The following is a 15,041-nucleotide window of genomic DNA, read 5'->3' on the forward strand; positions in this document are numbered from 1 at the left end:
TCCCTTACATAATAATGTAATCATGTTTGCTGCTGAATCCAACAGGATTTATCATGCTAAGTGAACAGGAACCGACATTAATGCAAGAAAAAGAAAAAAATGGATAGCGTTATTACATTTTGGCAGCCGTGATATAGATGCTGCCGCCTGAACCACCACCACCTTTAGGTCCACCATCACCGCCATCAGCGCTGATAGTTCCATTGACCTCAAGCACTTCCTCAATCTCCAACCAAATCCGGCCTCCACCACTTCCCCCAAAATCTTCTTCCAGGCTCGTAGAACCCCCTTTGCTTCCGTAGCTATCTGGCATCGTAAGTGTCGCCCAAGCATAAGCGTCTCCACCCCATGAGTCATCCTGAGTCTGTCCATCCCTCACGAAGCAGCTAGCACCTCGACCCCCATATCCGCCACCATCGCCGTAAATCCCAGTTGCTGCCCCACTAGTCTTTGGCGGTGGATCCCCAGCCAAGGCCGCTGAATTCAGCGCAGCCTCATCCCCAATGCTCATGTTGAACGCGGCCAGTTTAACCGTCCCTGCCACGATGGCCGAACGGGGCTCCAGGGTTATTGTCCCGGAGAGGTTGACCAGGACAATGCATCCCTTAATCCGACAGCTCAACTCAACCCCTGGGAGAAGATTAAGGCTACCGCTACCTTCAATGTAAACATCACTGGTGCGCTGCACGCTCGACTTCAACAGGCATAGCGTGTCGAAGGATCCGACTCCCCCGAGATCATCCTCGCAGGAGCACGTCGGTGGATGGAAGGGCGCCGGCGGCGGTGGCGACGGCGGCGAATAGTCGTGCCAAATAGAAATATCGCTCAACTCCGTGAAAGCCTCTCCCGTTTCCGATTCCTCCTCGACTAGGTCAACAAGATTCGGGTTCCCCGAAACCACGAAAAAGAACAGCAGCAGAAGCGGGACAGAGAAGTGTGGGAAAGACATTCGCAGAGGAAGGCGAAACTCATCAGATCATAAGAAGCCCTAGTGTTCGTGTTAATGGAAGATGTCTACCACGAAAACCCTAACGAATTCCCCCGATCCGAGCAGGATCTTGCAGGAAGGAGGAAGACGGAGAAGGAGCCGAGCGGAGACGTTGCGAATTTCCCAGAACAGTATCCCTCTGAGACCTTTACAATTCGGGCAAGTGAAAAAGGGGAGGTCGTCGATAGCGACGAAAGGAGAAGTAAAGAATTTTCTTACTTTCTTTTCTTACTTTTATTTTTTTCTCCTTCTTTACCTTTTTCTGCCTCCAAAACGACAGGTTTGCGTGGCTCTTACGAAGGATCGTCTTTTTTTTATTATTTCTTTTTCTATATTTATTTTTATTGGGAATGCAAAATCGTAGTGGTCGAAACTCGAAACAGGCGGGATCCGCTGTCTGCACATAACTCCCCCCTAAGCTGACGTGGTTGTTCCTTGCATTTTAGATTTAAAGGTGTTAAAGTAGGTATACAGTATATTTGTTTATGTTCGGATCGAACTCAAAATTGATTTATTTTAGTAAGATCGGTTTTATAAATGGGTTCAAAATTTAGATCTGGATCAGATCCTCTGGATTACTCGGTTGTCACGACCGAATATGTAACCTGTGTGTGCAAGTGCCCAAGCTGCAAGCGAGAATGCGCGAGGGAGATTGTGGGTGCGAGTGTGTGAGTTCGGAGTGTGCAACTGCGGACTGCGAGGGGGCAAGGGGAGACCATGTCATCGCGAGTGCTCGGTTGCCTGCGGGTGCATGTGCAATTACAAGCAAGGGCAGGACCACACGAATATTGTTGAGAGTGTGCGAGTCTACGGCAAGCGCTACTGGTGCGAGCATTGGTGGTGCACGAGACTCATTCAGGGCAAGGAGCTACTCAAGGGACTTGTGAGTTCGGACGATGACAGGTCAAATTCAGGTTAATTTTTTTATTAGATGTTGTGCTTGAATCCGACTCAATTTTTCAAATGGATCATAAAATTGGAATCTAAATCATATATGTTTGTTGAATGGGTTTGGCCTATAATTAACACCGCTCTAGATTAGTTGACTTCTTTAAAATATGTTATATGTTGTTTCCTTGGTGCAACGGATTAAGTGAGTGTGCAACGAATAGTGAGAGGACGTCGAGTTGTGGGGCCGAGTATGAAAGGGGAAAAACGTTGGTGATAGAGAGAGTGTTGATTGGAATGGACAGTTGTGATGGAGAGGTAGTGGAATGTGCGGTGGATGGGAGTGAGTATGAGCTTGCCAGAATGACTGTGGGGAGGACGGCGTAATGGAATGGCACGGCTTGTGAGAGATATGTATGCAGCAGAATCGTCGTTTGGGACGGTTGGTATGCCAGTCATTATCTTAGCTATTCTAGTAGTTTAATTCTTTGCTCGTACGATATTTTATACTCCTTTTAGAATAAATGACAATGAAATTTATGAAAAATTAATAAAATTATATGTCTATTGGTGTTCAAGATAATTTAAAATTTTAAAAGGAAAGTTGAGGTGGCATGGTAAAGGACTTTTGGACATATGAAGAAATCACATGATGTATGATGATGCCATGTTACTTACTATCATAAAATGAGTAATAACTAATTAATGATGATAATTGATGTATCATAATCACAATTAATCTTAACTTTAATGGCTTGATCCATCAACCAATTAAAGTGCTACCTCAGACATCCATAGATGCAATGCTTGCTAAATAATTTGAGGGATGAATGGCTAAAAATTAATGATTTATCTATCATCAATTAAATTTAAATATTCCTAAAATATTTAAACATTTAAAATCTAATCAAAAAAACTTTATTGGATTGTGAAAATGCTTGTGCAAATATCATTTGTTCAAGAGAACTCTTAATGGATTTGATACACTGGGAGAGCATATTAGTTGACTAAGTGAGTTTGGCTTATTTGAATAGAACAAATTGTTCACTAGTATGCAATGATTCACTAATAACAAATCAGATTTTCACAATACTTTTTATTGTTGATTCTGTATAGGTTGTTAAACCTACGCAATTGTCTCAAGGCTAACCAAGAGAGGGGGTGAATTTGTTACTTAAAAATTTCTTATATTTTTAAATAAAAAACCGATTTTTGTATTTTTTTCAAAAGTATATTTTTCAACCACAAATACTAAAGTGTAGAAAATAAAAAATGCGAAAAATGAATTGCACATAGATTTATAGTGGTTCGGTCCAACAAGAACTACATCCACTCCCTAAAGACTCCCTCATCATGTATTGCACTATTACCAAAAGTGACTCTCCTTTTACCCCCACAGCAAGGCGGAGAAGCCTTCACAATTTTCATTTCTTCCTCCAATCCCTGATGCGATAGAGAATCGTCATCCTTTATTACCCTTCAAGTGTCGGTAGAGAACCATTGTCCTTTCACACCCTCCAAGTGTTGGTAGAAATTGTCATCTGTTCACAACCTCCAAGTGTCGGCAAAGAATCGAATCTTCTTCAAAGATTTTATCTCTAGCAACAAAAAAGAATAAATGAAGAGTAGTAACCAAAAAATAAAAGAGATTCTTACATTTGAGTAATCTTGTGATCCCTTCACACTCCACTTGACAGAACTCTCTCTCAAACACTCTCCCACAATCACTCTTTCACTTGCCCTCAAAAAATTATGAAGAACAACGCTTTTTACATCAATTTCTATGGATCTTTTATATGAAAGACACGAAAAAACTGTTTAAAAAACTAAAATTTTCTTTTTTGAGCATGTACGATTGTAAGGTACAATCGTATTTTTGTATGTACTAACATTTCAAAATTTTTTGCGTATGAACCTGTGTGAATATGCATGAAATATTTTTGTGCACGATGATTGTCCAGTACGAACGGTTAAAAAAAATTTCAACTTCGTCAGGACAAAAATGTACCCCATATTTTCGTATTCTAGATGTCGTCTATACAAACAGGAAATTGTACAGCACGATATGTTCAGAAAGATTTGACATTCATCGGGATGAAAAGAGACCCTTCAAATTCGTACACTAGACATCGTCTGTACGAACATGATATCATATAGTACGAACAGTTCATAAAACTCTAAGATTCATCGGGACGAAAATGGACCCATCCAATTCGTACTCTGGACACCGTCTATATGAAAAACCCTTTGTACAGTACGATCAGTGTTTAAAAAAATTTGCTCTTCTCATTCATTTTACTGTTCATAGAGAGTATAAACGAACAAATCATCCCGTACGACATGAATTTTGTACAATACGGTTAGTTTAAAAATTTTCAAATTTTAAACACTCCCCCAGTGTGTGTGTGCACAGTTACTCAATCACAATCACATAATCTCAGACTCAATAAAAAAAATTACATACTCCAATTATAATAAAACATAATCTAATCTAATTTAAAGTCTTCAATAATCTGGAGTATGATTTCTCTTAAATATTAGTACACACAAACAATAAAAACAATACATCCAAAACATGTTAGGAGTAATTATAATTAAAATAATAATATTTGAAATCATAAAAAAACATACATGTTGCAAGAATATCAACAATCGAAAAACTATGCTGCAAGAATCTCAACATTTATGACATATTGCAGTGGTTTAAACACATACTAATTTATTTGCAGCGGTTTAGGAATCGCTGCACATCTGCTGTATTTGCTTTCGCTTGAAAGGCTTTAGCAGCGATTTCACAAATGCTGTTAAAGGAATGTTTTATCAACACTTTTAGCAGGTGTTAAAATCTTTGATGGAGGAAAAAGATATTCCATATAATCATTAAAATTAACTGATTCAGGCTGAGGAACTAAAACCAAATAACTCATCTTCGAAAGAGGTGTTTAGGGAAATACAAAAGTTACTTTTTTCCTTTAAAAGAATGTTCAAAATTTGAAACTAGGTGCGGATGAATGGGGGAATAAAGGTCAAACCATATTGTGAAAATTTAAAAAGTCAAGCGGATGGGGATTCGACAATGCCGGGCTTAGCTATCGGACGTCGGGATGCTCGTCAAATGCAGCTATTGGACGAGATGCTTGCCAAATGCAATTATTAGGCGGGCGCATGAAGGAAGCTACACTCACACACTGTAGAACAAGAGAGTTGTGGATTAGGACAGAATTTGAATTAATAGATTCGTTTTTAACAGCTATGAAAACTGCTGTTTATATGACATATAGCACCGGTTTTCAAACCGCTAGTAATAATTGATGCAATATCCTCATATTTTTGGTAGTGATTATATTTACAATGAATAAAATAGGTGACATGGAAATGTTTATATTGATCAATTTATCACTTTTAACAAATTCACAAGCATACAATGATTAGATGTGCAATATAAGTTTTAATTAACTTTATATTTTGTGTGATTAAATTAAAAAATTCATAGAGCTTTAATGATTTGAAGGTTATTCAAACATAATTGATTCATACTTATACTGAATATTTGGGGTGATTATAAGCTTAATTAGCATTAACCCTATTAATTGCATTACTTAATTGATTATTATATAATTTAAGAAAATTTTCTCTATTAGGTTTTCATTGTGAGTATTTCCAAGGAATGATTTATTAAATAATAAAAGTGATTTATCCATTAATTCATTAATTAGGATAATTATGAAATTAATTTATGTTTACCTAATAAATTACATAAACAATGAAAAAGAAAATAAGAAAACTAAAGAACTAAAATCAAATAGATAGCTCTCTATCCCTAAAGAAAGGGATTTATAGTTCCAACAGGTCCTCATTAACATATTAGGAAGCCAAAAAAATATTCATACTTTCTTATTAATTTAATAGTTACTAAGCTGAATTAACACTTTATTAATTTTATTTTAAAATATCCATAAACAAAAAATTAAGTGTCTTATTTTTATAATATAGAGCGTATTTTTGATAACTTTAAATGATATAATAGTTTTAAAAAATCCAAATCAATTCAAATTGAGCTCCATTTTTATGAAATTTTCTTCTAGATTCTTCTAATTTCTCAAAAAAATTCAAAAATTTAAGCTCGTCTTAATAGCAAATAGAAATTTCATTATAGAAACATTAAAAATTTATATAAACTTTAGAATAATTCAAAATAATTATAATTTTAATAGAACATTTTTTAGGTTTTCATGAACTTTTTCACGAACTTCAAAGAAATATTTTGTTTTTCTAGATATTATATAAATATTAAATTAAATTAAACAAACTTTATACGACTATAATTGATAGTAAAAGAATCATATAACCCAAACATTATGGAATTCATTAAATTTTAATATAAATTAGAAAAATTTTAAATGTACTTAACAATTTATTGAAAATAATATACTAATTAATGTAAATGTTTTTTAAACTTATAATAAATTTTCTCTCATAAATCATTAAATAAAAATATTAAATAGAAAATTATTAAGTATACTTGTTTATCAAGACATTATAAAGTTCCACATCATCACTTGAGTGAGGTGTACACCTTAATTTGTTCACGATACTTTAATAACAAGAATCACTTAGGGTGAGAGTTGAACATTTAAGATAATTTTCATGACTTTAAAATAATAATGAAAATCAAAATTCTTATATTTAAATAAAAGTTATAATATAATAATAATTTAAATAAAATTCATTAATTAATTAAATTGAATAAAAGTATGAGGTTATATTTGGCATTTTTTTATGGGACTCGAAGTGTCTTATGGGTGATGGAGGGGAGGGGGCCAAGAAATTGGCATAAGAAGAACTAGTCTGGTCGATTACATATAAATGTTAATATGATTTCTTGGATCGATGTAGGAGTAAGGCCGTAAGGGCTTAGGAGATTAGGGATATGTAGGTTAACATGTTGGTAAGATTTTATGAGAGAGAAAAGAGAGATCATGTAAAACCCTTTCAAATCTGGTTTTTTTTAGTGCTATTAGTCCGGACGAACTGACCTTAGTACGGGACGAACTGAAGAAATTGTGAAGAAATCTGTATGGTTCGTCTGGACGAACCTGTAAGGGTCGGGACGAACCAAACAGAGAGTTTCGACCAGGGACGAAGAAAATTGGAATTTTTTTTGTCTAGACGTTTTGAGTCCGGAGAAGATCGTCCCGGGATGATCGGGACATCGTCCTGGACGATCCTGCTTAATAAATATCTGAATAGTGTCATTTTTGAAGAGAGAGAAAGCTGTGGAGAGAGAAAACGAAGGAAAAAGAAGAAAAGTGGATTTTTGAGCGACTTTGACTCATTTTCGTCTGTCGCTGTAGTTGGAAAAGTTGATCGACTCGAAGTAATGCACATTCCACCTTTCTCAATTTTCAGAAACGAGAATTTTAACGATTTTTCTGTCTCGAATTTTGTTTCCGTTAGCGAATAATTGATTTTATTTCGCATTGATAAATGTTTTACCGCATAACTTTTGGTATGTTTCTGAGATGATAATTGTGCACGTTTTGAGTATTTTCTGGAAGATTTTTACAGGATATTTTGAATTCTGTGGCTTTTTAATTGAATTGCAAGTTATCAGGATGCTGAAAAAATGTTATATTAGTACAATGACAGTCTTATAATGTTGTTTTACATTATCTGTGATAATTTGGTAAATTTTTGAATCTGTGATTTCTGTGTAAATTATGTATACTGCCGTTACGCCTCTGACGAATTTTCTAACGAAATCCGATTTTCTGATTTAAATGTTTTGATTTGTGCATGCTATCAGAAGGGAGTTATAAGGGGCCAGAATCCTTTGAGATTCTGTCTGTGACCGGGAAAATTTGAAATCTGAAAATAAGTTCTGTTCCACAAATTCTGTATATCTGATCTGTTCTGGTGCTATAAGTACAACGGGAGACATAAGGGGCCAGAATCCGTCGAGATTCTGTCTGTGTCAGGGAAGGGAGGCATAAGGGGTCAGAATTTATTGAGATTCTGTCACGGTCAGGGAATCTAATGTATTATATCTGTTAATCTATTTTGTGACTTATCTAGTCTATCTTTTGAATTATTCGATATTCTGGTCTGTCTTTTGAATTATTCGATATATGATTTTTGATTTTCTGTATGATTCTGTCTGCTCTGTGAATTGAAAGCCTTATGATATCCTATTTGAAATGACTTCAGTTTTCTATATCAGTTGTTTGATTTCTGTTGATCAAGTATCTTTTATGACTGTTCTACGATTTTCGTACGGCTATTTTCTGATGTGAATTTCTAACTATTTTGATTGGTGAGCAATGTCTTGCTGAGTTGTTAGCTCATCCTTATTTTCTGCGTGATTTTTAGGTTCTGGGAAAGGGAAGGAGGTCTTGGACTAGAAGTTCTGTGTCTGATATGAGATTAGGTATTTTGTACTTTTGATTTTTGTTATAGTCATGGCTTTTCTGTTCTGTTCTGTTATTTCTGTCTAAAGCCATGGATTGTATTGTATATGATTATTTTGATGAAAGAAAAGATAGATGAACTGTTATATATTTGGATGTTTATAGTAGCTCTGTGTTTTTCTGTCTATTTAATATTTGGAAGAAAGTTCTGAAGCAAATTTCAAAGCTAGATCCTGAATTTTCAATAGTTCCGTCGCGACCCGATGCGAGCGGGATTCATCCTGGTCGGGTTGGGTCGTGACAAACTTTAGTGGTATCAGAGCAATAGTTTTGAAATTTGGATTGTAAGACAGAGCTATAGGAATTTATCAATAAGTTTATTGGGATAGTTCTGGTTTGTTTGGATTTTTATTATGTTGTTTTGTGCCTAGTTTTCTGTGTGATTATGGATCTGCTAGACCCAGATATGATGATGGGCAGAGTGGTAGTCAGGCATCTTCAGTGAGTAGTACTGCCCCAGTGGTTGGTTCTGATACACTTTCTCAGTTTTGCTACATTGGTTGCTCAGATGATGAGCGAAACTCAGAGTAGAGCCTCTACTGTTTGATCTGAGGATGTGGATAGACATCTACAGATAATTCTGAGTTTGAAACCTCCGAGGTTTGAGGGCACTGTTAAGCCCAAAGCAGCTAAAGAGTGGCTGAGAAGGTTAGAGAAGACTTTTGACGGTATGCAATGTTCGTCGGACAAAAAGGTACCGTTGGCAGTTTTTCTGTTGGATGGCAAGGCTGAGCGCTGGTGGATGGGCCAACATGAGGAAAAATTCCAAGGAAAGCTAAACTCTCTGATTTCTTGGGAAGAGTTTTCTGAGATATTTCGACCGTGGTTTGTACCTCCTTCTACAAGACAACAGATGCAGGAGATTTTTCTGAGGCTAGTTCAGGGGAGCAGGACTGTGATGCAGTACGAGGCAGAGTTTACTGCTTTAGCCCGATATGCTCCGCAGTTGGTAAGTACTTATGCTGAGAAGTGCTATAGATTTTTCAAGGGACTATGAGATAGTCTGAGGCAGCCCCTGGTGCCGCTTCATATTTCTGATTTCTCTGAGCTTGTGGAGAGAGATCGTCTGATTGAGAACGATTTGATGGCTACTCAGCATCGGTGGACTGCGAGTAAGAAGAGGTTCGGGGGTGATGCTTCTAGTAGTGGTTCCTCTAGCAAGAGGAGATTTGTTTCTGGAGACTCTAGGAGGAGTGGAGAGTCGGGATCCACTATAGTTTTTGGTAGTGGCAGTACGACCAGTTCTGGATCTGTTAGTGGGGCACCTGTGTGCCAAAGTTGTGGACAACCATATTTTCGGCAGTGCTACAGGATGACTGGTCAATGCTTCAGATGTGGTCAGCCAGGACATCGGATTGAAGAATGTCCACTGGCTGGATTTGATCGACGATCTGAGTTTCGATCTGATAGCTTTGTTAGACCTGCCAGTTTAGCAGGAAAGACGAGGACTGTTCCTCCACGCACTGTGACTGAAGGATTCTTTGATAGAGGAGGTGGTTCGAGTTTTGTGGCACGGAGATCACCTGCTGGTAGTTAGAGGGAGCCTAATAGTTCAGTAGCTTCAGCTCCAATTCAGCCACGTGTGTACAGTTTGAGTCAGCATGAGGCTCGAGATGCTCTGGATGTGGTGACAGGTACGATTTATATTTCTGAACACCCTTATCGTGTTTTATTTCATTCTAGAGCGAGTCATTCCTTTATTTCTGAGCGTTGCTTCGACGTTTTGCATTTGGATTCTGTGACTTTACCGGTTTCACTTTCTGTTCGACGTTTTGCATTTGAATTCTGTGACTTTACCGGTTTCGCTTTCCGTTATTTTGCCGGCTTTGACATTTTCCATTTGGATTCTGTGACTTTACCGGTTTCGCTTTCCGTTATTTTGCATTTGGATTCTGTGACTTTACCGGTTTCGCTTTCCGTTATTTTGCATTTGGTCTGATAGCTTTGTTAGACCTGCCAGTTTAGCAGGAAAGACGAGGACTGTTCCTCCACGCACTGTGACTGAAGGATTCTTTGATAGAGGAGGTGGTTCAAGTTCTGTGGCACGGAGATCACCTACTGGTAGTTAGAGGGAGCCTAATAGTTTAGTAGCTTCAGCTCCAGTTCAGCCACGTGTGTACAGTTTGAGTCAGCATGAGGCTCGAGATGCTCCGGATGTGGTGACAGGTACGATTTATATTTATGAACACCCTTGTCGTGTTTTGTTTCATTCTGGAGCGAGTCATTCCTTTATTTCTGAGCGTTGCTTCGACATTTTGCATTTAGATTCTGTGACTTTACCGGTTTCGCTTTCTGTTATTTTGCCGGCTAGAAGCAATTTGATCGCCCAGAAGTTTTGTTTTTTTTATATTGATATTTCTGGCAAGAAGTGGAAGTCAAGTTTGATTTTGTTATCGATTTCTTCTTACGACGTGATCTTGGGTATGGATTGACTGAGTTTGTATGAGGCTCAGATTGACTGTTTGAATAAGCAAGTGAGCTTGCTTATGGATGGTGAGAGATATGTATTTCAAGGATTACGAGGTGTTCTATCCTGAATGATTTTTATGTTGAAAGTCAGAATGATGTAGAAGAAGGGTTGCCCGGTATTTTTGACTTATGTAAGGGATATGAACATAAATATGGGTTATATTTCTGATATACCAGTTGTACTGGAGTTTTCTGATGCATTTCTGAGGAGTTGATTGGTTTACCTCCGGATCGAGATGTTGAGTTCTCTATTGATATTTTTCCGGGTACAGCTCCAATATCAAAAGCTCTGTAAAGGATGGCACCGAAAGAACTTTTTGAGTTAAAAGTTTAGCTCCAGGAGGTTATGGATAGATGATTTATTCTTCCTAGTAATTCTCCTTGGGGAGCACCTATACTGTTTGTGAAGAAGAAGGATGGAACACTCCGTATGTGTGTTGATTACAGAGATTTGAATAAAGTCACGATCAAGAACAAGTATCCATTACCACATATTGATAACTTGTTTGATCAACTTTATGGTTCTTATGTATTTTCAAAGATTGATTTGAGATCTAGATATTATTAGGTGAAGGTGAAGGAAGCTGATGTGGTGAAGATAGCTTTCAGTACTTGGTACGGGCATTACGAGTTTTTGGTTATGCATTTTTGGGTAACCAATGTACCTGGTGTTTTCATGGATCTGATGAACAGAGTGTTCAAGGAGTATCTGGATCAGTTTGTGATCGTCTTCATCGACGATATTCTGGTGTATTTTGCTTCTGAGGAAGATCATGCTAGACACTTGAGCATTGTGTTGGAGACTTTGAGGCAGCATCAATTGTATGCTAAGTTTTCCAAGTGTGAATTCTGGCTGAAGAGTATTTCTTTTATGGGGCATGTGATGAGCGGTGAAGGTATTTCTGTTGATCCCTAGAAGATTCAAGCTGTTGCTGATTGGAGAAAGCCTACTACGATATTTGAGGCACATAGTTTCTTAGGCATGGCTGGATATTATAGGAAATTTATAAAGGGATTTTCTCAGATTTCTACGCCTCTGACGAGACTGACTCAGAAGTTAGTAGCTTTTGTTTGGGCACCGAAATGTGAAGCTAGTTTTTAGAGGTTAAATGATTGTTTGACATCTGCTCCTGTGTTAGCACTTCCGTCAGGTACGAAAGAATTTCAGGTGTTCAATGATGCTTCACTAAAAATTTTGGAATGTATTCTGATGCAGCATGGTCGGTTAATAGCCTATGCTTCGAGACAGTTGAAACCACATGAAAAAATTACCCGGCCAATGATTTGGAATTAGCTGCAGTTATTTTTGTTTTGAAGATTTGGCGTCATTACTTGTATGACGTCAGATGTGAGATCTTTACGGATCATAAGAGCTTGAAGTACATATTCACTCAGAAGGATCTGAATTTGAGGCAAAGAAGATGGCTTGAGTTGATCAAGGACTATGACCTGACGATTCAGTATCAGCTTGGTAAGACTAATATGGTAACATACACTTAGAGAAGGAAGTCTTCTAGATTATCAGGTATTTATCTCACTTCTGATGACTATCTGATATGAGATATAGAAAGATTACAGTTGGAGGTGATTCCCTCTACTAGTCCGGATTCTGTTGTTTTGACTTATATGAATATTCAATCTTCTCTGGAAGAAAGGATTCAGGAAGCTCAGAAGTCAGATTCCGACTATTTGAATTTAATTACTCAGATTGAATCTGGTAAGAAATCTGAACTACGAGTTTTTGATTCTGGTGTTATCTTCTGTAAGAATAGACTGTGGATTCCTGTGTTTGGAGATTTAAAGAAAGAGATTCTATACGAATCTCACCATTCAGGCTAAACGATACATCTGGAAAGTGGTATGATGTACGGAGATATGAAGAGTTTGTTCTGGTGGCCTGGAATGAAAAAGGATGTAGCAGATTTTGTTGCGAAATGCGAAGCCTGTCAGTTAGTGAAGGCAGAGCATCAGCGACCAGGAGATCTTTTGCAGTCGTTGCCTATCCCTGAGTGGAAGTGGGAGGAGGTAACAATAGACTTTGACATGGGTTTCTCTCGATCTAAGCAAGGGCATGATGCCATCTGGGTGATTGTGGATCGATTGACGAAGTCTGTACACTTTCTTTTGATCAGGCAGACGGATCCGATGGATAAGTTGGCACAGGTATATGTGAAGGAAATTGTTAGATTATATGGTATGCCTAAAGTTATTGTATCTGATCGAAATGGACGGTTTACTTCCAGACTTTGGAAGGGTATTCAACAAGGCTTGGGTACGAAGTTGTATTTCAGTACGGTTTTTCATCCGCAGACTGATTGATAGTCTGAGAGGACTATTCAGGTACTGGAAGATCTTTTGAGGTTATGTGTTTTGGATTTTGAAGGAAGCTGAGAAGATCATATCTCTTTGATCGAATTTTCTTATAATAATAGTTTCCAGTCCAGTATTGGTATAACACCTTGTGAAGCTTTGTATGGCCGGAAGTGTAGAACGCCTTTGACTATGACTAAGGTGGAAGATAGACAAGTGATGGGTTCAACTTTTGTGGATGAAACTGTTATGAAGATTAATCTAATTAAAGAAAGATTGAAAGCTCCACAAGATAGACAACATAAGTATTACAATCAGAAGCACATATTTATGGAATTTCAGGTTTGTGACTTTGTGTATGTCAAAGTCAGTCTGATGAAAGGTGTGAGCAGATTTGGTAGAATGAGTAAACTCAGTCCAAGATATGTCGGACCTTTTGAGATTATTGAAAGGATTGGAAAGTCTGCTTATAGATTGTTATTATCCGATCGGATGTCTGATGTGCATAATATTTTTCACATATCCTCTTTGAGAAAGTGGATATCTGATTCTGTTAAGAAAGTGTCTACTAATGAGGTTGAGATTCAGAAGAATCTACAGTACAAAGAAGAACTTGAGAAAATTTTGGCCTATGATGTACGCAAGATAAGAAGTAAATAAATTCCAATGGTTAAAATGCAGTGGAAACACAGAACAGCACGAGAAGCGACTTACGAGAAGGAGTCGGACATGAGGCAGTTATATCCGTATTTGTTTTGACTCAGTTTACTTTGGGAATGTCGAGGACGACATTTTTCTTAAGGTGGGTGGTGGGAAAAATTATGTATCACCACGCAGATTTTGATTTCTTCTATTTTATAATCGAATACTGCATTAAGAATAAAGTACAATCTCAAGAGATTGATACAATATTCTATAATGGATTCAATATCAAAATAGGGTTTTGAAAAGATATATTTCTATAATCAAACATAGTTCAAAGAATAACATATCATCTCGAAAGATGAATATAAAATTCTATAGGATATGTTTAAAAATAGAAATAAGTTTTTGAAAAAGTTAATCAATTCTTTTATTTAGATATAACAAAGAGAATATTATATCATCTTGAAAGACGAACATAACATTCTTCAAGATATACAAAATAAGAATAAATTTTATAAAAATTCATCATTTCCAAAATTAAATATAATAAACAGGATATTATATTATCTAAAAAGATAATAATAACATCCTACAAATATATTTAAAATTAGAAATGAAGTTTTAAAGACATCTGCTTTACCAAAGATTTTTCCCTTGTTTTATATAAATAAAACAAGGTTTATTTTAATCTGGGGTTCTCAAATCCCTATAGGAGCAAGCCCCTATAGTTAATTACATCTTAGGAGGGATACTCCTAAGAAAACTCTCGATTAAAGCAGTGATTTCATACCCTTTTGACTACAAAGTAGAAGACAAGGAATAGAAGTAAGGATTTTTCATGGAGAAAACTCAATATTGAACATTTATTAACGAGTCAAAGGAGGAAAAGTAAGAGGAGCCAGATTCTGAGAAACTCAGAGGCGACCTCAGTCTATCCTATGTTGGGCTTTATATTTTAAGAGAGAAATCTTATGTTGGGCTTTACATTTTAAGAGAAAATTTTATGTTCAAGTTGACATTTTATTAGAAATTTGGGATTTATATTCCCGAATGGTGAGGACTTAAGATCTAAAAAAAATCTGTCTCAGAACCTAAATCTAATTTGGGTACTACAAAGTAGTAACCCGAACCTAACTAATGAAGTGCAAATCTGGACTTACCCCGGCCTGGATTGGGGAGCTAGCTAACCACCTAGGCGCTTTAAAATCATGTTTCAAGTCTCTTATGAAAGATAGGTAGGGACGTTGCTTAAGTTTTAATGAATTGGGAGCCGA

The 15,041-nt window shown here is 36.9% G+C and overlaps 2 protein-coding genes across 2 annotated transcripts in view; one reads left to right on the forward strand and one right to left on the reverse strand.

Moving 5' to 3' along the window:
- LOC110116761 overlaps positions 1 to 1,155 on the reverse strand; it is a 72,400-nt gene extending 71,245 nt beyond the window's left edge. The window contains exon 1 of the mRNA XM_020850461.2: positions 117 to 1,155. Within this exon, the coding sequence (XP_020706120.1) occupies positions 117 to 949 (833 nt within the window). The 5' untranslated portion in view covers positions 950 to 1,155. The remainder of the gene's footprint in view (positions 1 to 116) is intronic.
- Positions 1,156 to 12,855: 11,700 nt separating this feature from the next.
- LOC110116764 lies at positions 12,856 to 13,881 on the forward strand. The gene is made up of 4 exons (XM_020850465.2): positions 12,856 to 13,006; positions 13,056 to 13,152; positions 13,245 to 13,758; positions 13,804 to 13,881. Exons 1-4 carry the CDS (start codon positions 12,856 to 12,858, stop codon positions 13,879 to 13,881), a joined length of 840 nt encoding a protein of 279 aa, XP_020706124.2.
- Positions 13,882 to 15,041: the final 1,160 nt, after the last annotated feature.

Source organism: Dendrobium catenatum, unplaced genomic scaffold (assembly GCF_001605985.2).
Source record: "Dendrobium catenatum unplaced genomic scaffold, ASM160598v2 fragScaff_scaffold_231, whole genome shotgun sequence".
NCBI classification, from domain to species: domain Eukaryota; kingdom Viridiplantae; phylum Streptophyta; class Magnoliopsida; order Asparagales; family Orchidaceae; genus Dendrobium; species Dendrobium catenatum.